Source organism: Amphibalanus amphitrite, unplaced genomic scaffold, assembly GCF_019059575.1.
Source record: "Amphibalanus amphitrite isolate SeventyFive unplaced genomic scaffold, NRLGWU_Aamphi_draft 000134F_arrow, whole genome shotgun sequence".
Taxonomy (NCBI): domain Eukaryota; kingdom Metazoa; phylum Arthropoda; class Thecostraca; order Balanomorpha; family Balanidae; genus Amphibalanus; species Amphibalanus amphitrite.
Genome location: NW_024881629.1, coordinates 730,768 through 754,667, shown reverse-complemented (window position 1 = coordinate 754,667; position 23,900 = coordinate 730,768). Strand labels below are relative to the sequence as shown.

At 51.0% G+C, this 23,900-nt stretch overlaps 3 protein-coding genes across 6 annotated transcripts in view; 1 reads left to right on the top strand and 2 right to left on the bottom strand.

The window, feature by feature from the left end:
• Positions 1-5,650, bottom strand: part of LOC122382153 (E3 ubiquitin-protein ligase UBR5-like) — a 37,660-nt gene extending 32,010 nt beyond the window's left edge. For both annotated transcript variants that reach the window (XM_043367112.1, XM_043367113.1), the window contains exons 1-5: positions 5,400-5,650; positions 2,697-2,910; positions 2,219-2,396; positions 1,474-1,610; positions 1,157-1,240 (exon numbers count right to left, since the gene is read on the bottom strand). In XM_043367112.1, the coding sequence (XP_043223047.1) occupies positions 1,157-1,240; positions 1,474-1,610; positions 2,219-2,396; positions 2,697-2,910; positions 5,400-5,461 (675 nt within the window). In that variant the 5' untranslated portion in view covers positions 5,462-5,650. The remainder of the gene's footprint in view (positions 1-1,156; positions 1,241-1,473; positions 1,611-2,218; positions 2,397-2,696; positions 2,911-5,399) is intronic.
• A 473-nt stretch (positions 5,651-6,123) lies between these two features.
• LOC122382150 lies at positions 6,124-18,122 on the top strand. 3 transcript variants are annotated; one of them, XM_043367106.1, is made up of 3 exons: positions 6,124-6,162; positions 8,019-8,067; positions 12,639-18,122. In XM_043367106.1, exons 2-3 carry the CDS (start codon positions 8,062-8,064, stop codon positions 17,352-17,354), a joined length of 4,722 nt encoding a protein of 1,573 aa, XP_043223041.1. In that variant the 5' UTR covers positions 6,124-6,162; positions 8,019-8,061; the 3' UTR covers positions 17,355-18,122. The 3 variants fall into 3 exon arrangements, with proteins under 3 accessions (XP_043223041.1, XP_043223042.1, XP_043223043.1); XM_043367107.1 differs by having other exon boundaries at positions 6,137-6,169; XM_043367108.1 differs by lacking the exon at positions 6,124-6,162 and adding an exon at positions 6,195-6,246.
• Positions 18,123-18,559: 437 nt separating this feature from the next.
• On the bottom strand, positions 18,560-23,729 carry LOC122382151 (zinc transporter 9-like). Its single transcript, XM_043367110.1, has 4 exons — positions 23,703-23,729; positions 22,613-22,658; positions 19,606-22,028; positions 18,560-19,150 (listed from the first exon to the last, which is right to left on the bottom strand). The coding sequence occupies exon 3, from the start codon at positions 22,026-22,028 to the stop codon at positions 20,445-20,447; it is 1,584 nt and encodes a 527-aa protein (XP_043223045.1). The 5' UTR covers positions 22,613-22,658; positions 23,703-23,729; the 3' UTR covers positions 18,560-19,150; positions 19,606-20,444.
• Between the last annotated feature and the right edge of the window lie 171 nt (positions 23,730-23,900).

Below are 23,900 nucleotides of genomic sequence, written 5' to 3'. Positions count from 1 at the left end.
CATACGCCGAATCGCGATTCCGGCCAAACATGGTCTCGAGAAATATGCCACAGGTCAAAGGTCAGTTGGGTCAGAGTCATGAAATTCTTAGGTTAGATGTAAAATTGATGATCTCGAGGGCACCGAAAGTTTCGTCGTGATCGGCCGCTTTTTGCGCGAGTAATTTGCGGAAAACCACATGGGGTTTTATCCGACCCCTTCCCCCTCCCCCTCCCCACAAGTGCGAGGGTTAATAAGGTTACGGTATGTATAATTTACGCTTGTCATCCTATTCATGATGAATGTGTCTCAAAAAATATGCATCATATAAATCATGAAGTAAAATTATTCGCCTATGTCCGGAACATACCTATATCGTGCTGTTTGCCCTAGCGCTCCTAGAGTGGGGTATTAAGATACTCTAATGTGAATATTCATGAGTGTTCAGGCAAGTTTCGGCAGCCAAACTAGGCGTTGTCTTGTGCAGGAGAAAGTGGCGAATTCGATAGGATATATTTCGGAGTGGAAAAGTGTGGAAAACATTGTTGATTTCCTATATTTATTTATAATACCATTCCTTCAATATGGTGTCTGTAAGGGTTTTTTTAAATGGCATTTTTGTGACCTTAGTAAGGTTATGGCATACTTTCTGTTTGCCATTCCATTCCTAATAAAGGTGCCTTTCAGAAGATATGCAACTTTAAGACCTCGCAAGAATAAAACCAACAGGACAGGACAATGAAATTGAGCTATACTTTCGGGGCTTACTGAGCCCATTGAGTAATCACGCATGAGTGTGAACTTTGGGCGCATTTTTCCTAGTCTTGCTGTGGACATACAGATAAAAAAATGACATATATGAAAAATTCAGACATTTCTTAGCCTCACTGACACAAAAAAAATAAACAAAAATCCAAAAAAGATTTTTGGAATTAAGCAGCGCTAGATCGGAAAAATCCCCACTGTGCAATGGGAGGAAATATTTCAGTCAGTTCATGCAAAATTGGGCGTAAAAAGGAAACAAACTGACTGTAGCGGCACTAGCGGATCACACACGGAGCTAAGACATCGCATCAAACACGGGCATAATAGAGTACAAAGGACATATTATACGCAAGACGAGCAATTGCACACATACTTGCTGCTGGACAGCCAGGACAGGCCATCGGACACCCACCTGTCCCTCCTCGCCGTCATCGCCCTCGTCATCGTCACGGGATAGCAGGTTGTTCACGGCCAGGTTCACGTCCAAATTGGTCCTCTGAAGAAAACGATGACACAATGAAAACGTGTAGGAAACAAAAACAGGCCTATATAGCATATACATGACAGAAGCTATGATCGACGTAAGACACATTTACGCCACTGAAAACATCTTTCCAACATCACATATCAAGAATCAATCAGCAATAAGCAAACAAATACCAGCAGGTATTTTATCTGCTATTCCACGGTGTGCCCTACCCCCACACTGCGCCCGGGGTCGGGCCTGACCTGCAGTTCGCGGATGATGAGGTTGCGAGACTTCCCCTGCAGCACGGTCTGCGCCTGTGCCACCAGGTCCTCGGGCACGTAGGAGGCCGGCACCACGGGCCGCGCGCCGGCCACGCTAATGACGCCCGTGCCGCGCCCTGCTGGTCAGAACGCAGCGGGTGCCACGGTCAGCGGCGGCACGGCGCAAACGCAGGCGGGAGCAGGGAGTCAGGGGACACACGGTCAGAAGCGACGCAGTCGAAAAAAGTTTAGTCATTGCTCACTAAAAAGAACAGATATGGCTGACTGAGAGATGCAATCAGAAAAATGACGGCTCACTAGGAGACAAGCAAGGACAGAAAAGCATATTGTGAGACATGGTAACAAACATGGTAAAAAAATGGATCCCCAGAAGAAGCTGGACATAAATTAAAAGGCTAGGATAGACGCAATACTGGACGGCCAGTGGCCACCCATGGAGCAGTCAGCTTTGTAGAATATGTGTTTGGCCGGATATAAGTCGCAACGCCACCCAATAAGAATCCACGGATAAAAAGGGTCGGTTCAAATAATTTACTAAAAATATTGTCACACTTACCAAAAAGTGCCCCAAAATGGCGCAGCGGCTGATAAGCACAACATGCAACAAAAATATTTAGCATGCTGAAATGTCCTTTGTTTAATTTACGTACGTGCACTGAGGCAAGCACAGTTAAGTCTGGCCGGAGTTTTTCGTCGGTTCAGTCGCGGGACCTGTGCGGCTCACCTCTAGCTCCGCTGGAGGAGCTGGCGCGCAGGATACGTCCGCGGGCCCGCTGGGTCTGCTTTCCGCCACCCCCTCCGCCGCCGCCCCCGCCGCCGCCCCCTCCACCGCCGCCGCCGGCCCCTGCCGAGCCTCCGCTACCGGCGGCGCCGCCGCTCGCCCCTGACGGTGTGGACGATACCTGGAGAGCAGGACAGGTCAGTCAGCACTGATGGCTGGCAACACCCAGCATTGTGTTACAGTCAGTATTAGGTTCCCTGGTCGACCAGAGCGGCAGCTTTGTCGCTCCGAGGCACGTAGAAAAAAATGACTCATCTATTTTTAATAAGACCCACAAAAATCACTTCTCATTGGTAGAAACCATGAATGATTCCCAGGAATCAGCACCAATTGATTTAACAATGTACTCAAACAATCAATGCTCAATATCCTTTTATTCCGACACAATTTTACCACCACCACCATCGCTGCCGATACCGACCTTGAAGAGCGTTTTGAAGCCGCTCTCCTGTTTGCTGAGGTCGAGCCTCTCGGTGATGACACTGAAGGCCAGCCGGCACACGCGGCCATCTTCGAGCAGCAGCGCCACGTGGCCGGGCCCCACGGCCGCCTGGCGCACGGCCACGCGCAGCTGAGACAGCGGCGCCGGAGAGCTCTGTCCGTAACGGTTGATCCGCTCCGCCAGCTCCCTCAGCCTGCGAGCGGGGCGGGAAAGAAGGACAGAGTTAATAACTTATCCGGGAAATGAGTCAGGAGGAAGGCAAAACATGCTCTTTGGCCTGCCGCGAGAAGGAGATTGACCTTTTCATATGAACACCCGCCATCAGCATAACTCCACATCCTGGTCAAATGGTCAGCTCCCAACCTTAAATAAACAAAATATTGCCTACCTAACAGCATCATGAGCAACATGCGTGTTCGAAGCATAACAAACATGAATTTGTGTGTGTGTGTGTGTGTGTGTCTTGTAATTGTTGTTGTTGTTTTGTTGCTGGTGTTGTTGCTGTTTTTATTCTTTTTTTCTTTTTGGTCAGGTGATAGCAAAGTCAATGAATAGATGAAGCCAGTCATGGCTTGCCATTCTACAGATAGCCAGTCATCCTAGTCCTAGCCATTCTACCTGTTAGCGAGCAAATACGTTTCTGTAGATATATGTGTAGGAAGAAAGACGACCGGTGCTCGGAGCGCGGCGGTCGGCCCGCCGCGCCGCGCCGCGCGCACATGTGTCAATTGTGTCATCTGGCCCCTGTCCTGATTCTCATGCCCACGTGTTGTGCTACCACGAGGGCTGAGACGGGACGGGGGCCCGACAGTCTTCAACGGGACTCCGCCGGTGCGACACGGCCCGGTGTCATACGACGTGGCCGACGCGGCCTGAGTACGAACAGTCTCGAACGTGACTCCGCCGGCGCGACACGGCCCGGTGTTACGACGTGGCCGACGCGGCCTTACGTGAACGACGTGCCGAGAACGACGAATTGCGCTGCACCTGTGACCGCCGTATTTCACCCTTTTTAACCGCTTGCTAAGTAATCGAGAATAGACTTTTTCATATATGAACAATAACTTTATGGTCCTCCGGGTGACGAAAGAGAACGAGTACGAGAACGAGTGAACGATCACGAGCACGCACGAACATTTCCGCATCGAACGGGTGAACTGAACGATTCTCACGAACACTACCCATCATGGCTTGTCTTTGGTTCCTTCTCCAGACTCCCAATCCCTTGTTTATCTGTTCCTGTCACTCCCAGGTTTCAGACACCCCAATGAACATTATCTCAACAGTTATTCTTTCAATTGCATCCCATACTCATTTCTGCCTTAATTTGACCTCATTTGACTTCAAAAGTAACATTTTTACCAATACAGGCATAACATCCCAATCCTCCAGCACTGCACTTTTTAATGCTGATGTTTTGTTCATATCTAATCAAGGCAAAAATGAGTGACTTTTATTTACCAAAAACAACACATCACATATACTACCATTTAAAGTTGAAGAAAGAGTCTCAGGAAAGACAATTAAAATTAGCTTAGTACTCTGACAATTATGCATTGCAGTTTGCACTTTTTTAACATGTTATTACCACATGTGACATGACACACTGTAGCAGTATCAGTAGCCTTCTAACTTGGCTGTAGGTTTCAGCTAGATATAATAGTTCCCTAACACTTGCTATAAACTATTTGTGTCATTTAAGGTCTGGTCTGGCTTTCATGTAGGTCTGGCTAGTTAAGGTTTGAGGCACATACAACACTAAATTTTACAGTTGTATAGCTGCAATTGAGGAATTAAAATAAGCAATACATTTCTTAGTGAGAAAATGATAGCATATAAAATCTTTGATGTAAGGCACATCAAAAGCTTAGACAATATTCCACCTAATCCAAACACATACCTACCAACATGACTGATATAACCAAAACATAAAGTTCATTGTAAAAAAGAGCATTACAAAAAGAGGAGCATCAATAAAATTCAAAATTATTAAAAAATATAAAATAAATAAGGCTTGCCCTAACCAAAATCTTTACATAGGTACTGCTGAAAGCCTGGAAACAACAAACTTATAACAGAACCCTCTGTTTCAAGAGATAGACAAATTATCTGCAGTTAACTGCATTATTGACATCTGCAGTGCATAACATCTGTGGAATTCTTTGACTGAGGCAGCTGTGACATTTCACCAGGCTAGTTGTTGGATTAGACATTAGGTAGGTGTGCTGTTTGGCATGCTACTTTGTGTGTTATAAATAGGCAAGTACCAAGGTATTAAGTAGGGGTCACTGTCTCTTGTTTATTAAGTATTAAACTGATTGAGCATATATATATATATATATATATATATATATATATATATATATATATTGCTGTGCAGGGGAATACATGCCTATGTCATATTACAACCTCGGAGCTAGATACTTTCACTGATAGTGATCAAACATTTGGCTAATAGAAAACCCTGACAATATGCTCCCCCAAGCATTATCAGAATAAAAATAAGTATCATCCCAAGCACTGAGTGCTTTGTAAGCCACTCCACTTTGACTTGCAGGCATTGTGACCATGTTACCGAAGACAACGATATCAAACAAGTCCTAATTGATCCAATTTGAATGGTTGAACTTAAAGTAGCAACTAAAACTAATTAAAAAAAATTACTACCTATTCAGTACTCACCTATCATTCATCTGTTCATCACTCCCAGGTAGGGGTTGAAGAAAGAAATGAACGGAAGACATTTTTAGACGAGAAGTGACCGACAGGCACGGGATAAAGGATACAGAAAGGAACGGAAAACAAGGCAAGCGCCCCTCTGAAGACTTATTCTGGACGCACTGTTGCTTAGTAACTTTTTTATCGATTTAATTCAAAACAACCATGCAGATGCTTAATTTTTAATTACTTTTAACACGCGCAGCACCTAGCGCTGCGCGATAGGTACCGCACAAACGCTTTGTGAACCACAAGGCTGTCGGTTTTAGCAGTCAATTCAGCACTCAGCTGTTTTAAAAACCGCGAACAGCAGTGTGTAGTAGCTAGCAGCAGGGAATTTTCACCCAAGTCTGACGCTGATTGGTGAGTTTTCTGACGGCGATTCTGACGCAAAAGAAGAGAACATTGAAAATTATATCTTGGTATTTCTACAGAAGGCATTGCATCAGGAAATCTGAGAACCAATCAAAAAAGATATCAAAAAACTCATTTTTTCTCTTTTTGAAAAACAATTCAATATTCTATAGCTTTGCTCTTTTTTTGACCATTTTTGATTTTTTTTTGCGAGGAAAATTTAGTCATCAAACGGAAATCAGCAGCGAAATGAAAAATAACAGCTCGATTTCATGACGTCATATAATTACAAATAACTTTTGCATGGAATGCAGCACGATGCTGGCTGGTATGCGAGCAAAATTTTTGCGTTTTCCAATTTTTGCATAAATAAGTGTGCGGTAGGCCGAAGTTTTGTTTTTCGTTGCAATACAAAGTATTGTTTGCCACTGTTGGGCATCTCATCTATTCCAATCTGGTCCACCTTTTTATTTATTGGAAGTTCTAGCTTCAAAGTTCAAAGGCAATGATTTGGGTGCATGGAAAAGTACCTGTGTTAGAATTGGAATATCAGGAAAAAAATGGAGCCACGGTATATAGAAGACTGATGAAGCTTGGTGTCAGAGTTCTCTGATGCATCTATGTTAACCCGGCAGTTGCTGGGGTATTTCGCCACCCACCGTTTGCTGGGGGGGGGCGTTAAACGCCCCCAGCCGATAACTCGAGAACCAATAGGCGCAGCGAAACGCACGAGGCGGCAAACGAAAGAGCGCGACGAGACGCTTCAGATGAGTACTTTAAAGTTGAATTTTGAGGTCACAGGTCGGGTCAAGGTCAGGTCAAACACCTGAAATCGGGCTTTCAGAAGCATGGACTTCAGGACTTCGCAATGGGCGCCTCTCGTCATAAACTCTGTCCAAACGGTGCACAATCCATCATATAAGGCCTACAAGAGTGTCAGCTCCATGTAGGGGTCAGTCAAGCATAGGTCAGGGTCAAGGTCAGGTCAACCGGGTAGGCACATATCCCCGAAAATCAAAACTGATATTCGCAGCCTGTGACACATGTTTTATAGGTAATTTGGGGCGTAGAACACGATGGTGACATTCATTTTATCATATGTGTACGTGTTTGGCTCAAAAAGTTCAATTTAAGAAATGCATGTATCATGGTCGTGAAGTAGTCACGAAAAATTGCCAAGATTCAGTTCAAGATTATGGAAAATGCGGAGCGATAATCAATAATCGAAGATAGCCATTTGATTGATCATGGTATTGGCAGTCTAATAGCGTTTACGGCATGTCTGTATGTCTATTCTGTGATTTTATATGATTTTTTGAACATATGCCGTTTTTGGTCGAAAACTCAGAAATCATGACGTCACTAAAACCTCGATATCTCAAAAATTTTCTGACTGATTTTTTTGAAACTTTGTCACAATAAACTTCGATCAATTCTCTACAGGTACCCAAAATTTGGCGCGCCTGCGGCGCGCCGTTTTCATGCTATGGCCCGGCGAAAAAAGTGGGGGCGTTTAACGCCCCCCCCCCAGCAACTCGCGGGTTAATTCATTAAGGGTGGAGACTTCCATTTCGCGTCGCTAGACGGGTCTAAGTCTGGGACGCATCTAGCTGGATGGCGGCTGCATCTATTCGGCAACAGTGAACTTAAGACGTGTCTTGCTTGGAAGTCTCCGTCCAACATGTAGATGCCAAGTTAGATCCCAACTTGGACGTCTGCTCAGTTAGAGGCTAGTTGGACGTCGGTGGAAGTTTCCACCCTAAAGCTATCAATTACCTGATATATAAAACGGTGCTTGGTCATTGACATTGAATTCAGTGCATTTAAGTACTTACCTAAATGTTATTTATGTCATAAAACAATACTTGTGAAAACTGATTATTTCTGGCATGTTGGGGCAGAGGATGAATTAAGCTGGACTTTTGTATCTGAGAAATATAGAAGTTGCTTTTGACTTTTAAGACTGATTAGATTCCTCTGACTTTCTCCATCATGGACTACCCACCCTTTGGCCTTTATTATTTCATTACTTTGTAACATAGTGGCCAGGCTAAATTATTTTACCTGGGATTGTGCTGGTGGACTGTGGGGGCCAGAGCCTATGCCATCAGAAGCCATGCTCAGAGTGGGCTCCAGCTCTGTCAATCAATCAAGTTTAATTTATTTTCTCATGAATGTCCATGCTTCTTTGATGAAGTATTCAACTGATTTAATTTATTATTTCCACAGGTAATCAATATATTCTGATGAAGTGAACGTTTGAAAATACACCATGAGGGTGAGTTATAAAGTGTGACTTGTGGAAGTGATTTGATGTGACATGTGATTGATGTGTGATATGAACTAAGATATGTGACTTACCACAAAAGACTATCTGTATGTTGATAAGCTAAGGTGTTGCAATGGTCATATTGGCAAAAACAGTAGCACCATTAACCTCCAGATTACTGGTCAGCTGAGTTGCTTTGTCACACTCTCAGCAGATGAATCATGATAGCAAGCTTCTAATAAACTCTTAGAAGGATGTTTATTGTCCACTTGTGTGATTTGTTTTTACTCACTAGGGGATGTTACAGGGTCCAGCTCTGAAGCTCTGAAGGAACATTTCAGTCTTTTAGGGCCTATGCTAGTCTCTTAGGACCCACTTTAGCTCCTGGTGGTTCAATGAAACCTCCTGAGTGGCCACTCTGAGCTAGCTGGTAGGGATTAGAGATTGCAATCCCGGGATCGGGATCCCGGGATCCCGGCGGGATTTTAATCCCGATCCCGATCCCGAAATTCCGCCAATCCCGGGATCCCGAAAAGAATCAGTTTTTCAAAAAGAATGCAGCCGCTGCACGAGTCTTGTTTACACTGTTTATGGTGCTGCGTGACATAAAGCAGATAAACTATTTAGCTGGCACCCCGTATTGGCCGTCGACAATCGACCGTGTTGGTAGCTCTCGGGTATCACCCACAGCGGTAAAGTCGCTTAAATACGTACGAAAAAGGGTCCCGAACGCCAAAAAAAATTGCAGCATCAGCGCTGCAACATCTTTATCAGGATCACAGATCGTTCAGCGATTCTGACTTGCCCGTCCGTGGCCGGAACAAAGGAGGTCATCAAGACAGTCTTTGAGCTCGTGTCGCAGAAACATGTCACAGATGTCACGCAAGTGACGGCAGAGCTCACTGATTCAGACGTTGAAGACGGTAGAGTGGAGCTCTCCCAGTCAGTGACTCTGCTCTCAAAGCGACTTTCGAGCAAATTCTGAGAGACATTAATGATGAAAGCGGAACCGGAAGGAGGTAGAGTGACCAAGCGACGTTTTGAAAACATTGTGAAATAGGGAGCTGCCAAAGTTGGCGTACACTGGTTGCGAGTTTTTAAGTAGACAGACCTACCAGCATGGCAATGGCTTAAAACTGTCGCGCTAACTACGAGTAGCGTAGAGGAAGAGTGAGTGAGGCGTGGATGTGCTGGAACCCGTCTAGTAAACGTACTGGTCGACGCACAGTTTTATGAAGGCCAATTGGGAATAAATGCTAATGCTAATCAAATCGAAACGTTTTATTCGCAAATTCAATCGTTTTTAATGCAAATGACATGGTCTAAGGATGGCTTTTGGTTGCCTCTTTGTTTGTGGTAAGCTAAAAGACGCAAAATATGTCAGTAGGAAATCACTCTTACGACATTTAGTGACAAGACCGGGATCCCGGGATCCCGGGATCCCGAAATAAAAACTTTCGGGATTCCGGGATTGGTAAAACGTTCCGGGATTGCAATCTCTAGTAGGGATTTGGCACTGGTTTCTTAGGGCTCCCATACCAGTCTTTATTGGTCTCCAGAGACCTTAGCTGACCTCTGAGGAACCCATGTTAACTGTGAGGTAACTAAGAATCCCCCTCCCCAGGTCTCTGAAGGCTTGTGCAGAGCTTTGAGGGCCCTATGCAGGCTTCTTATGGTCTTTATCAATCTCTAAGGGCCTCATTCTACCCTCTTAAGGCCCAGCTGGGCTCCTGGGCCCAAAAACCAGCATGTGAGGGGCGACCAAAAGACAAAAATAACTTCTGGCGGCCTGACGTTTTGCAGTGCAGGACCTGAGGCTCGATCAAAGCTTCTTAGGTCCTCACGTTTGGCTGGTGTCTAAGGGTCTGGTCTGATATCGACCTCCTAAGGCCTTAACTCCTCACAAAAGTTCTTGATGACCCACGCCAGCCTCTGAGGGCTCTCATGCAGGCCTCGGTGGGCCCAAAATCAGCCCTTGAGTGACCCACGCCCATTCTGAGGACCACATCAAAGGGGTGCACACTGCACACAGGATCTTGAGGTCTCAAAACCAGCCTCCATGAGCTCCCACACAGATATCTCAGACCCACTCTGGCCTCTAAGAGTTCGACGCTGTCCGTAGTGGGGATCGCCGGCCGCTGCTAGCTTTCACAGAAGAAGCCAGTAGCTTTGCGCAGAGCAGCGCGAGATAAGGGTCTTATGTTTTGATGTGACCTCGCATGAAATCGTTTATTTTCTTGTGTGGCTTGTAGCAAACTCATTTCTCGAGAATAGACTAAAGCATGCGTTTAATGGGATTCAAGTCTGACGATGATTGGAACTGCCAAGGTCGGAGCTACTGATCCTTGGTCACGGAAAAACGTCCACCGGACAGTGGGCACATTTCTCAGCCTCTCCATTGGGCGATGCGCGATGTGTGTTTGGTTCCACCCTTATCGTGGAAAGTCCAGCGGTTGGCTGTCCCCGTGGGGTTTCTCAGCCAACGGTTTCAGTATCTGTTCAGGGATTGTCTCGATAAACTGTAATTTGCATGTTAGCCCTCGGTGAGCAATCAGATACAAAGCCCCACACTAATAATGCACTAATTGTGCACTAATGATGCATTTATATTTCAATTCAGTATAAAATAAATAAAAAGAACGGGTGAAGATATGCCAGTTTTCATTTGATATGATTTTGATAAATTGCTTTTTTTGTTGAAGCGACTCGGTATTATATTAACCGCTTTTTAGGGCGTAGGTAGCAATTGGCAAGTCTCACCTGTACTTCCTACTATTGTGCCTAGATCCTAGTGAAAAACTATGCAAACGTGCTGTATGGCAGATGTGCGGACGTATATAGACGTAGAACGCGCAGCATAACATGATTCGGCTAAAATTTCCTCAAATTGGACATGCTGCGGTTGAGTTTGACATCGGTTGATGATTTGTACCCTCCCTAATTGCCATCGTTGTATGCAATGTCACGGGTGTTTCCGCTCTGGTTCGAGCGGCACGTTTGCCAGGTAAGCATGATCGGATGCGGTTCCGTGCGGGTTGTGCTCGCACGGCCGCGCGAACGTCCGGTACCGCCGGCGGGCTCGTACTGTGTGGGTCGCTCCGTGTCTCGCCCGCGCTCGCGCCAAGTGTCAGTGTCCAGTGTTGTCCCAGGGAGCTGCTGAGGTAGACCGTCAGTTTGAGGTAACCATCAATCCCTTAATCTGTATGGGTGATTGTACCAACCCATACAACCACCCTCTCGATAGGTGATTGATGACACACCTAGTCGACTTATCGTGGTGTGATCTTCTGTGCTTTCTATTTCGCCCTTGTTTCGTATTTGGACATCGTGAGAGTGCCTCGTTCATCATGACCATTTCTTTTTCTTTTTCTGAGATGCTTGTAACGTGTTTGTTACAGACTTGTCTTAGATGTCTGTTGTCTTATGCACTCGTATTATAGCAGGCGTATATTATGCCACATGTGATAGTTCAGACAAGCACTACTGTGTTGTCACCAGGGCTGTGAAGTCTGTGGCGGAGTTGGAGTCGGTCGGAGTCGACAATTCTGGATGGAGATGGAGATGGGGTCAGAGACGGAGTCGACGAAATCGTATTGACTCCGAGAGTCAGCATTCCTTGACTTGAAAGTCATGGTCTTAGCGTGTTAGTCGGAAAAAATGTTAAGGTCACTTTTGACCAGTCTCGTTATACTGCGCACGTAAATAGCGATATAAAAAGAAATCAGCATATGGCTGAGGACGGGACGGATCGGAGCTGGAGATTCTGTGTGGGTCGTAAATGCGAGACCATTGTGGGCTCAGCTGAATATTTAAACCTCCTGGGCTCTCTCACCCCGGTGTGAAGTCCTCACACCACCTGGTGCTCAGGGGCCGGTAGGAGCCTCTCGACTGTTGGGTGGCCTCGTACGGTAAAGTAGTGTCCCAAAATTGTATTTTGTTTCGGTGTCAGAAGGGAAATTCCTCTCCAAAAAGGGGATGAGAGTGGACATGACCGGTCGGATAAGGCCCAAAAAGAGTGGGAAAAGGTGAATAGCGGTAAAATATAGACGTAAAACAACCACGCATGCACATGCTTTTTGTCAGTAACAGTGGGGTGGGGGGGAATTGCTCTTAACTATTGGAGATAAGGGTGCAAAATGATTTGCATTTGCATATTGTCGCTTCCGACCCAAATCAACAAATTTTGGGACATTGCAGGAAATGGGATTTTTTTAGAGAGATCAAAGGCAGTTTGGCGTATCGCAAAGTCCCTTAACTGTGGAGTCTCTGCAAGCTGATCCCTCCGAGACTAAAACCAATGCATCCGAACTTTCTTTGAAGAGTCTGGCTCTGGTTGGCATGATGCTTGGCATGAGACCTAAAAAGACAATGGAAATTATAAAAACGTACAGCTAGCATTCAAATTATATCGAGAAAAATACTACAATGCGTAGGTACATTATGCCGCGCACGTCTCTCATATTTGCAGCCCACGTTCCCTCGTAAAACTCATTTTCACAGGCTACAGCCTATGTTCTATGCTGTGTTGTGTTTTGGGCGCCGGCCGCCCTCCCCATTACCCTGTCGGCCCTGTGTTTCAGGCGTGCTCCGAGTCCGAGGACGAGGGCGGCGCCGGCCCGGCCCGGCGGTCCCACTCCATGACGCCGGCCAGCCGCCGTTCTCTGTCGACGGCTCTCTCATCGCTCAGCATCTCTACATCGGACCTCAGTGGCGGCGGTCGGCCGGCGCGCGCCGCGCCCGCGCTCTGCACGCGGCACCGGCCACCGGACGTGTGCCGCCGCCACTCCTGTGACGCCCTTCACATCTGTCGGCTGTACGTGGACGGGTTCTGCCCGCACGGCGACGCTGCCTGCCGCTGGGGTCATATGGTGCTCTCAGCTTGCAACGAGGCGGCGCTGGCAACACACCAGCTGCAGGCGCTGCCCGAGCGCGAGCTGCTCTGGCTGGTGCGCGCCCTGATGCGCCAGACGGCTCCAGTCACTGCCGAGGAGTACCGCAGCCAGCTGGTCGTCTGCCCAGAGTACGCCGCCGACGCGCGCTGTCGGCGATCCGACTGTTTCCGGCTGCACCTGTGTCCGCGGCTGGCGGCTGGCGAGTGCGGCGCCGGCGAATCCTGCCGCTGGAGCCACCGACTCACCGACCCGGACAACGTCATGGTGCTGCTGCGGCTGCGCTGCTCCGAGCTCAGCGAGCCGGAGGTGCTCGCCCGGCTGGCGCAGAACCGAGTCGACAGCGACTCCTCGGACAGCGCCGGGTCGGAGCGTGGCCCGACCGACACCGACTCGGAGAGGGAGAGTGTCTACACGGACTGCGAGCCCACGCCGCCCGGCCGCGGTGCGGGCGCTGTGGGCGGGAACGGAGCGACTGGCAGCGTCTCACATGGTCAGCGGACTGGTGCTGGCAGGGATCAGGTCAACATGGATAGAAGTAGCTCTGTCAGCAGCGCTCAGCAGCCTTCCGAGCGAGACTCCGACTCGTCTGACCAGGTAAAGGCCCCGGCTCCGGCTCCATCGGCCCGTCCCGGCGCAGAGTCCGCTGGTGTAAAGGCTTCGAGTCCTACTGGATCGTCTGGCAAGGAACTATCTAAAGAGGAGATGATTGGCATCGCAAAGACGTTGGATGTATGCCACTATTATGGCTTCCCGTCCAAATGTCTGGACAAGCAATGTGGCAAACTGCATTTGTGCCGCTTCTATGTCGCCGATATATGTCCGTATGCCATCATGTGGTGCTTAAGGAGTCATCATGTGTCGGACAAGCATAACAAGGGCGTGCTTGAGCACCATCGGCTGACCAAACTTCCACAGGCCGAGCTGGTGAAGGCCTTGCGAGCTGGCTACCTCGCCCGCAACCCGGTCACCACACTGGAGCGACGCTTTCTGCTGCAGCTGTGTCGCCCGTACCAGCGCGGCCAGTGCAAGTTTGGAGAGTGGAAGTGCACTCGTTTGCACATTTGTGATGGCTATATGCATGCCAAGTGCGTGAGCAGCTCTGTGTGTGGCATGTCCCACAACCTGAACAGCCAGCACAACGCGAATGTGGTGCGCAATATTGGACTGCACTCCATGACTGCTAGGACCATGATGGAGATCCTGAATAACCCGGTCCCGGCTAAGGCAATGTGGGAGAGCTCGGCGCCTAAGCGCAATCGCAATGCCTCTTCAGGGACCGCTAGCGGCGGCTCTCAACCTGCCGCCGGTGGCGGGCAGGCCTCAGCCTCGGATCAGACAACTGCCGTCTCCCCGCCGTCTGGGCCTGGGGCGTCTGCTACTGGTGCGGCGCAGACCAGTGGGGCGTCCGGCAGCGCCCGTCCCCCGGGTCAGAGTGCGGGCGCCGTGGGATCGCCGAGAGCTGCGCCCGCAGTGTCCTCCTCTGGCAGCGGTGAGGTGCAGGGGAGGGAGGCGGCCACGCCCACCGGCGGCTCACTGCCGGTCGAGACCGCGCGACTGGCGACTGAGGCCACCGGTGGGACTGGACCCCGCTCCGCCACTGGTACCGGGTCAGCGCGCGGCTCGGACGCAGCGGATGGCGCCACTCGGTCCGGAGGCTCGGCCCAGGTGACAGGGAACGCGAGCGTGCAAGTAAAGCATGTCGAGCGAGGTGTGGACCAGGTAGCAGCTCAGGGTAAGCAGACTGACAAGACACAGAAGGCAGCTGAAGGTAGAGATGCAGCTATGAAGTCTACTGGCTCTGACCAGCAGAATCCGAGCAATTCTGCGCCGTCAAAAACCGAGGATAACTCGGTCTCTACGAATGCCAAGGTCAGACCACCTGTAAATGGCCAACACACTAACTCAAATGGTGCCACCAAGTCAGAGATCTTGAACAAATCGGCGCCCAGCAATCCCAAGCCTAAAGAACCGAACAAGAGCCTGACAAAGGAGGACATGGCACGTCTCGCCGTAAATCTGGACGTTTGTCGGGACTATTTCTTTCCGAACACATGCAAGACAAAGGACTGCGATAAGCTCCATCTCTGTCGCTTCTTCATCGCCTCCAAGTGCACATATGCCATACACAAGTGTCTGCGATCTCACCACTTGTGGAGCGACCCGCACAACACGCGGGTGCTGCGCGAGAACCGGCTGCACGGTCTGTCCGAGCAGGACGTGTTCCGGGCGCTGCGCGACGGCTACCTGGCGCAGAACCCGGTCACAGACGCGGAGCGCCGCTTCCTGCTACAGATGTGTCGGCCTTACCAGCGCGGCAACTGTAGCCGGCCTGAGGTCTGCACTCGGATCCACATCTGCGACGGCTACGTCTACGACAAGTGCGAGAGCCGCACTATATGCCACCGGTCCCATGACCTGAAAAGCGGGCACAACCGCAACGTGGTGCGCGGCCTCATGCTGGAGTCGATGACTGCCGCGGACGTCAAGGCGACCCTAGCGAAGCCTGTCACGGCCAAGGAGATGTGGGAAAGCTCTGCGCCCAAAGGACAGCGCGCCACGTCGGTTGCGGAGCGGGCTCAGGTGGCTGGGAACGGGAGACAGGCTGCGGCGGCTGCCCCTGACAGACCGCCGGCCTCCGGCGCCCGCGGGCAGAATCCATCCAAGCAGATCCGCGGCCAGGCAGTCCCGGTGACCAGCGCCTTTCAGCGGGAAAAGTCCGCGGTAAAGCCCAAGCAGGCTGTCATCACAGAGTCCGAGGACTCTGACTCGGACGAGTCGATCGAGCTGCCTGACGACGGTGCGACGCTGTGCGCGGAGCACGTCTCCAGCGGCCGCTGTCAGCGCGACGACTGTGACGGCTTCCACATCTGCGGCTTCTACCTGGCGAACCTGTGCCGCCGGCCGGACAACAAGTGCCCTATGGGCCACTCGTTCGGCTCGCCGCACAACGTGCGCATGATGGAGACTTACGGTCTGCTGGGCGGCTCGCCGGAGCACTTCCAGGAGCTGCTGGATCAGATGACGCTGCGCGCGCGCATCACCTTCTCCAACGAGGCCGAGGAGAGGGTGCTAGTGTGCTTCCCGTACAGCTCGACGGCCGGCTGCACCTGTGACGTGTGCGGAGATGACGACAATGCCTGCTGCGGCCGCTTCCACCTGTGCAGCCGCTTTCTGTCGGGATCGTGCACCAGGGCCGACTGTGAACGCAGTCACAGTCTGCGGGATGAGCACAACGTGCGCGTGCGACAGCTCATGGGGCTGGCGACGGCGCCGGGAGGCCGTCCACGACACGCCTGGGCCACCGACCGCGATATTGTGGAAATGCTTAGAGCCAAACTGGGAGTAAAACCGGGTGTGTATGACGCTCCTGAGGAGGTGCCGATGCCCGAACCGCGGGGACAGACGACCACTGACGATGCCCAGTCTGAGGAGGAGGAATCTTGTTCTGATGAGGCACCTCCAGAAGATGATAAACCGATGGGGAGTGAGCACGGTTCTGCCGGTGCAAGCACTGAAACAATTGAAGAAAGAAAGCCTGATAACGGTACAAAGCTTGCCACGGATGTGACTGAACCTGACGCTGAAGTAGCCAAATCTGACATGGATGTGGATAAACCTGACTCTGATGTGGCAAAACCAGACACGGATGTGGCCAAACCTGACTCTGATGTGGCCAAACCTGACTCTGATGTGGCGGCCAAACCTGTCACTGAAGTGGCCAAACCTGACACTGAAGTGGCCAAACATGACGTTGATGTCGCCAAACCTGTTACTGAAGTGGCCAAAGCTGACACGGGAGCGGTCAAACCTGACACTGAAGTGACCAAACCTGGCACGAATATGGCCAAACCTGACACCGACCTGCAGGCCCCTCCGAGCGGCGGCTCCGAGCCCCCCGTGTCGCCGCCGGCCGTGTGCCGCAGTCTGGGCGTCGGCCGGCGCTGTACGGACGCCGCCTGCCCCGCCGTCCACGTGTGTCCGCACTTCCTGGCGGGCGCGTGCCGCCGGCAGCGCTGCCCGCTCGGCCACCGGCTGGACACCGAGCCGAACCGGCGCGCACTGCGGCTGACCGGCCGCGAGGTCACCCAGCACAACCATAATGCGCTGCTCAAGGAGCTGTACAAGGCGGCAGGAAACGTCCTGAGGTACCAGCTGTACGACCGGCTGCGGATCTGTATCGCCCACAACCACGTGCAGGGCTGTCAGTCTCGGATGTGCCCCTACATCCACATCTGTCAGCGTTTTGCCGGCGGCACGTGCCAGGAGACGACCTGTCGGAAGGGTCACTCGACACGCACAGAAGCTAACATAAGGAAGCTGCGCTCGTTGAAGCTGGATACGGTAGCGGAGGAAGAGCTGCTGGAGATGCTGCGCGCTATCCACGGGATCCGTTCCACATACTAATGGAGCGACTGCCCGAAGTTAAGCCGGTACTGCCGTGCAATGATAGTCCAGGCGGGGACCGAAGAGGAAACGTTTGTGTTCGTTATCGGTGTTAGCAGCTGATGTTGCTGCTGTAAGGCTGTTTGACGCAGCTGCCGCCTAATGGCCAGGACGTACTTACAAGTGTAATCAAGAACGTCCTATGAAACATGTACGTAACGATCTGGATCAGTACTTATGTTGACGATTGTCGCGACAAAGCAATGCTCATTGGAAATTGGTGCTCGTAAAGTGCCAAAAAGCTTCCATCTCGCTGATTCGTCTTTACGTGAATAATTTAGGTACATATCTGGAACAATCTGGGTTTAGTAGAATACCTATATTGCGTGATAGTTCGCGCGCAGGGATCGTTGTCTTTTGTAGTGTTCAGTTACGTTGATTTCTACTTGTACTGTGGCGGGAACTCACAAGAAATAGGGTTACAAACTAATGGCGAATTACATTCCTACGTTCGTTTCTATCCGCCCCGTGCTCTAAGGCTGCCTGGTGACACATTCCGAAAAAGTATTGATTCTGTAACCATGACATTGTTCGGTTCGTTTTACGGTCGCGTGCGGTGCATTCAGCGACGTTCGGCGCTGTCGGGTGAGCGCGGTACTGGTTCCTGGGCCGACAGCCCCGTTCGGGGCGGGCTAGTGATAGGTGCGCTGTGAGGGACCGCGGATTGAGCGGAGTTGTCGACCGGGGCGGATCGTGCTGTTAATTCAGATACACCTTTTTTGCAATTAATTTGGCCTTTATTTACATGATTGGGTGGAGTGGAGAGTGGTGCGCGAGGAGATGCCACACGGAACGATCGAGTTTTTCGATGAGAAGTATCGAACATGATAAATGATAGGCTTATAGCTACCTATTTTCTTAATAGCATGTGGTCGAAATCAAATGTAAATGAATTAGAATCCCTTCCGTTTAAGGTCGAACGCGTGCCAAGATTGTTCACCCGTACTGTACCGTATGCTCGACACCGGTGGCACATTACACACACGTGGCATCGGCCAGCGGGGAACGGATCCGCAATTGAGTCTTATCGCAACCTTAACTTGAGTTAACTTTACCGTCAGGTTTAGTGAGTGGAGGGCACCACGTTAGTCATTGGACACTTAACAACACGTTCCAACTAATTACAACGAAGGCTTATGCGTCGAATCGCGAAGAACAGCTGCAAATAATAGCTATAAGTCATGTATTTGGGTAAAACGGCCGTCTCACATGATCACTTCAAACGATGAACGCGGGCAGAGTGCGAACATTACTCGGAGCCAGTCACAAAGTCCGGGTACAGGGCGGGCCTCACCACTCCGGCGCACGCCTCATCCTACAGCCAACGCGCTGCCCGGCGACATCTCACTCCCTCCCGGCTGACGCTCTAACGACGTAGCTCCCGCCAGGACACATCTGCCCGGCACCTTCTCATTCATGGCTTCCGCCCCGCACCGTCTCATTCTTCCAGCTACCATAACATATTCGGCCTCACTGCATCCCCGCTATATCACAAAGGCCCTGGTCTATCGCGTCTACAGGCAGGCGGTTCCACCGTGAGCCGCCCGCCGACCTAGTCTACAGGTCGCCGGGGGGCGGCCGGCGCCGGGACGCCAGCAGGTCTGCGATGTCCGTCTCGGCACGACGGTCGCGTTGGTGGGCCAGGTAGGGCCGGAGCACCGCGAACCCCACGGCGGCGACACCGGCGATACCCACCCAGCGCAGCACCTTGGCCGGCGGCAGCGCCATCGCTGCTCAGGTGGAGGACTGGGCCGGACCTGAGACACAGAGGTGACTGTTACCATATGCAAACGGACTTACGCACTGGCGGGTGTTGCTGCTGGCAGGTGACTGTTGCAAGTTTCGAAGGGATATGCACTGGCAAGCGTTACAGAAACGGACAGCAGGTGCATAGGCGACTATTCCTAAAGCGGACTGACATTGGCGGTTGTCACCATTACGGACTAATGCGTTTAGAACTGATGATGCAATATTCAAACACACAGATAGGAACAATAAAATAAAATGAAGCATGATAAACGCGTTAATTCGACGGAGTTTCTTCGGCGAGCACACCGCACATGGCTCCAATAACTGAGTGAGGAAAGTAGTGGGACACCAACAGACGGGAAAGCTGACGCCTCAAATCCTGAGCACACAGATCTCCCAACACCTAGACCTGCAATATCACCGAGTGTCCGACCCAAACAGCCATGTTGGTCGCTCACCTCACCTCAGCCGCTCGCCGGCGCTGTCGGGGGCGGCTTGGACGGTTGGTCGGCGCCGCTGGACGCCCCTCGCTTCTCGAAGGCCGGTCGCCAGATGTAGTAGCCGCCCAGCGTCCCGACCACAGTCACCACCGCCACCTGGACCGCAGTGAGACCCGCCGGCCGCCGAATGTACACTGTCGGCGCCGGCACAGCGTCACCCCACAGCGGCCGGCATCACACCGCGGTCCGAGCGACCGACCGACCGCCGCGGCACGGCACACAGTTACAGTCCGGTACCAACGCACCGTCAGCGCGGTACAGTTCAGCTACCCAGGGCTGGAGAGAACGAGCCGTCCGCTGACGGTCGGTGCGCTTCGATTAAGTCGATCGACAAGAGATCGAAAGCGTCCGTGCATGATTGAAAGCCCGTGCTCGACTGCACAGGCGCGATCCGACCGCATTGGCTAGCCGGTGGGAATGCTCGAGAGGGGTGGCAGCAGACGCATTAGCGCACAAGCAAGCATGTAGCTACCAGTATCAGCTGATATTGGATTCAAATAATTCGGTTCATGGCTTATAAGGAATAAAACGAGGTACCTACGTAACGACAACTCTAAAAGTAAATTAGAAACAACTGCACATTGACTAAGATCAAAGTTGGCTAGTGACTACAATCCCTTCAAAGATCGATCGCTATCGGGCTCTTGGCTCTCCCCTCAATGTAGCCATCACGATTCTCTGAGATTAGAGCGAAGTGTCTCACGATACCCGCCAAAGATCCCTGCGTCCAACGATCAGACCTAACCCGCTAACCGGCCGCCGTTATTGTAACGACATCATCACAGCCTAAGCCCCTTGGGGCCTATAAAATCTCCAAGTCTATGTGCCGAATCTGTGGGAACGCCTTGCGCAGGTCGGACTCGATGCGGTCGATCTCTGCTCCCATCATGTCGACGATGGCCTCGCCGTGTCGCAGAAGGTACTGTTCCACCGCCTCGCTGCCGTCCAGGCGCGCCGCCTCGGCCGCCAGCGACTCCAGGTTCTGACTCTTCAGGTACTTTTTGGTCAGCTCCCGGCCGTCAAAGTCCACCTCGGCCTTGTAGCGCACCAGGCCGTTGCCCATGTCGATGCCCTTGACGTCATGGATGCCGCGGATCATGATGTCCTCCTCGAGCCGCAGGTTGATGCGCTCGAGCTCCTCCTGGCGGATCGACTGGCCGACCAGCGCGTGCGCGTTGGTCACGATGATGAAGGTGGCCACGGTGCCGAGCAGTCCGCCGATCACCATCGAGCCGCACGCGTCGTACACCATGCTGCCGGTGGCGGCGCTGAGCGCCATGCTGGAGCCGGCCACGAACACGCCCAGCACGGCGGCCATATCCTCCAGCAGCACCACGTTCACGGACGGGTCGCGGCCCTGGCGCACGTACTGCCAGAACGTGAACCCCTGGCGGCGCGAGTTGCGGCGGATGTTGCGCGCCGCCAGTGCCAGAGTCACGCTCTCGGAGACGAGTGCGGCCGCCAGCACGCAGTAGCCCACCAGAAAGTCGCCCAGCGGCGCCGGGTCGTATAGCGCGTGAAAGCCGTGGAAGAAGGCGACGCCGCTGCCAAGGCAGAAGATGCCCACGCCCGAGATGAGCGAGGCCACGTGGCGCACGTTGCTGTAGCCGTACGGGTGGTCGAGGTTGGCGCGCTGCGCCGATTTGTGGATGCCCACGGCAAGGATCACCTGGTTGGCCGTGTCGGCGAGCGAGTGCAGCGTCTCGGCGAACAGGCTGCTCGAGCCCGTCACCGCGAACGCCACGCCCTTGCCGAGCGCGTTGATGGCGTTGATGCCGACAGCGGTGAGCACGACGTGCGACGATCCGCGCAGGCTCTCCTCTTCCACCTGGGTGTAGTAGGGCTTCTCGCGCTGACCGCGCCGGTAGTCCTTCAGCACCTTCTTCACCGAGAACAGCGCCTGCTGGTGCGCCAGCTGTATGTGCTCGCGTTTCCGTTTCTCGGCCTCCAGCCGCTCGAGGCTGCCCCACTTTTTGATGGCCTGCTGCTCGACCTCGGCGCGAAAGTAGACGCGGATCGGCGGCTCGTTCTCGAACGGCGAGCGCCGCTGCGTGCTGCCCAGCGGCTCGAGGTCGCCGGACTTCATCAGGTACTCCTCCATGGCGCGGACGGCCGTGATGAGGTTCCGGTCGCGGCGCGCCCGGTCCCGACTGGAGGGCTGCGAGCGCAGCTGGCTCCGCGTCGGCTCTGCGGTGGGGGCCGCCTTTTTGAGCGGCACTGTGAGCGCCGGCGGCTCCCTGGGCAGCCCGTCGGGCGGCGGCGGGCGGCGCGAGTCGTCGCCGCCGGAGACGGCCCGCAGACAGACGGCCAGCGGCGCGCGCCGCCGCAGCAGCGAGCCGCAGCGGCGCGCGCACAGCAGCCGCCCGGCAGCCGCTGCCAGAGGCATCTGCCGGCAGAGAGGAGCGGGCGGCGTCAGCAGCCGGCTGCCGGGCGCCGCCGCGCCGCGAGCCGTCCCCGGCCGCTCCCAGAGAACCCGATCCTGGACCAAGTGCACAGACCAAAACAAAGCTGTATGACCAAAACCGACCAGCAGTCTGGCATAAAGATTAGATAAATAGAACACAAAGGGTGGTTTTACAACAAAAGTTGGAACAATCACAGTCTTATAATGAAAAAAGCATAGCATGCAATGCAGTATAACTAAAGAAATGGCAGACAAACATGTACAGAAATGCATGAGCATATATCAAAGACCAGTGAACAACTTTTATAAGAAAAAGTTTATATGAAAACATTACACTGGGAGCTGTAAGCCAGCATCATTTTGTTAGCTGCAAATAATATTGAAGGTACCTGCTCAGGTAATCAAGGCACTATCTTATAAATCACTTTTGGAATGTTACATTCACTTTTATGGATGATAAGTGAGCATTATCAAGCTTGTCTTATGCAACTGAACCCCTCCTACACATAAATATAGTTTTGATTAGTGTGCTAAGTGTAATTACTAGGTCAAGTAATACAACTTACTTTGTTTTTCCAGTCCAGTAGGCACTTAGTTTCTTGATTTGACCAGCTGTATTATGAAAGAAATAAGGCACCAGTTAAAAACAGGTCTAATTGTACAATGGTAATTTAATGAGAATCTGTCAGAATTGGCAATGTAAATGAAAAAAAACTACAAAATACCTTACTGATAAGCCTTATGCAATATGCATAGATCAGTAATTATTTTATGAATTGTGAATAACAAACAAGACACACAATATCAGTCAGCCAATTAATTTTCCTTTTATGTATCCATTTCACCTTCACTATCACTGTGCAGTGTGCATGTAGGCAGGCAGCTAGGTACTTATTTTAATTAAGTCAAGAAATTCACTAACATCAGCTTTTGAAAAGCTTCAATATAGAACCAATAACAAATTTTAATGCACAAAACTTTATGATATTGACATAAGTAACAAATCCAGAAAATAGTTCAACATAATACTGAATTGAATTGACTTCAATATATTGGCTCAGTGACAATGAAAGCTACAACCTATTGTCTGTTTAATCATTACATCAGACTTTTAGCGAGCTTCATCAGATCTTGGCCAATTGTTAGCTATGCAGCATTGACAAGCTATCATGATCAAGCCACACCTATATATCAAGCTGAAATATATGTCAAAGTGATTATCAAAACAAAACATATTTAATTTATATATTGAGCTGGTGAATGATGGACAGTGGACATGGCAAACCCAACTTCAGATGACCACAGATGTCAACAAGGACTATGGACTGTGGAGGAATGAGGATGGACAAAAATGTGGCCGATGTTAAGCTGTTTCCAGTCCTAAGTATTTATAGTCACCGTGCTAAGCATTATGGCTCTAACTATGGCACCAGTAAAAAGCGGAACTTGAAACAAACAAAAAACGAGTTCCGCCCCATTCCCATTCTGATTCCAAACATATTGGCATTTATCTGTCTGGTTAACTGTCAAAAGCAAGGCCCAATATAAAAACAAAATGAGGTCCCTATTTTACGAGCAAAGCAGCTCAAAGAATATCAAAATTTACATGCGAATATTAATGCAAAAACATTCACCCTAATTCGACAAAAAATATACAAAGGCACACAGCAGCACACACTTGCACTCTACGACAAGCCGTTAGTGTTTCATACGTTTTTAATTTAGCTTCGGCTAGCCTCCAATTATGTCATAGCTGCGTGTTTTATGTCTTCTCATACTCACTATCAAACAAATTATATATTTTTCATTCAAAATTTTCTTCAATTATTGCAATTTACCATCCATTTAATAAGA

Excerpts from the sequence above, each read along its gene's own strand:
- LOC122382151 (XM_043367110.1), bottom strand. The coding sequence starts at position 22,028 with ATGCCTCTGGCAGCGGCTGCCGGGCGGCTGCTGTGCGCGCGCCGCTGC.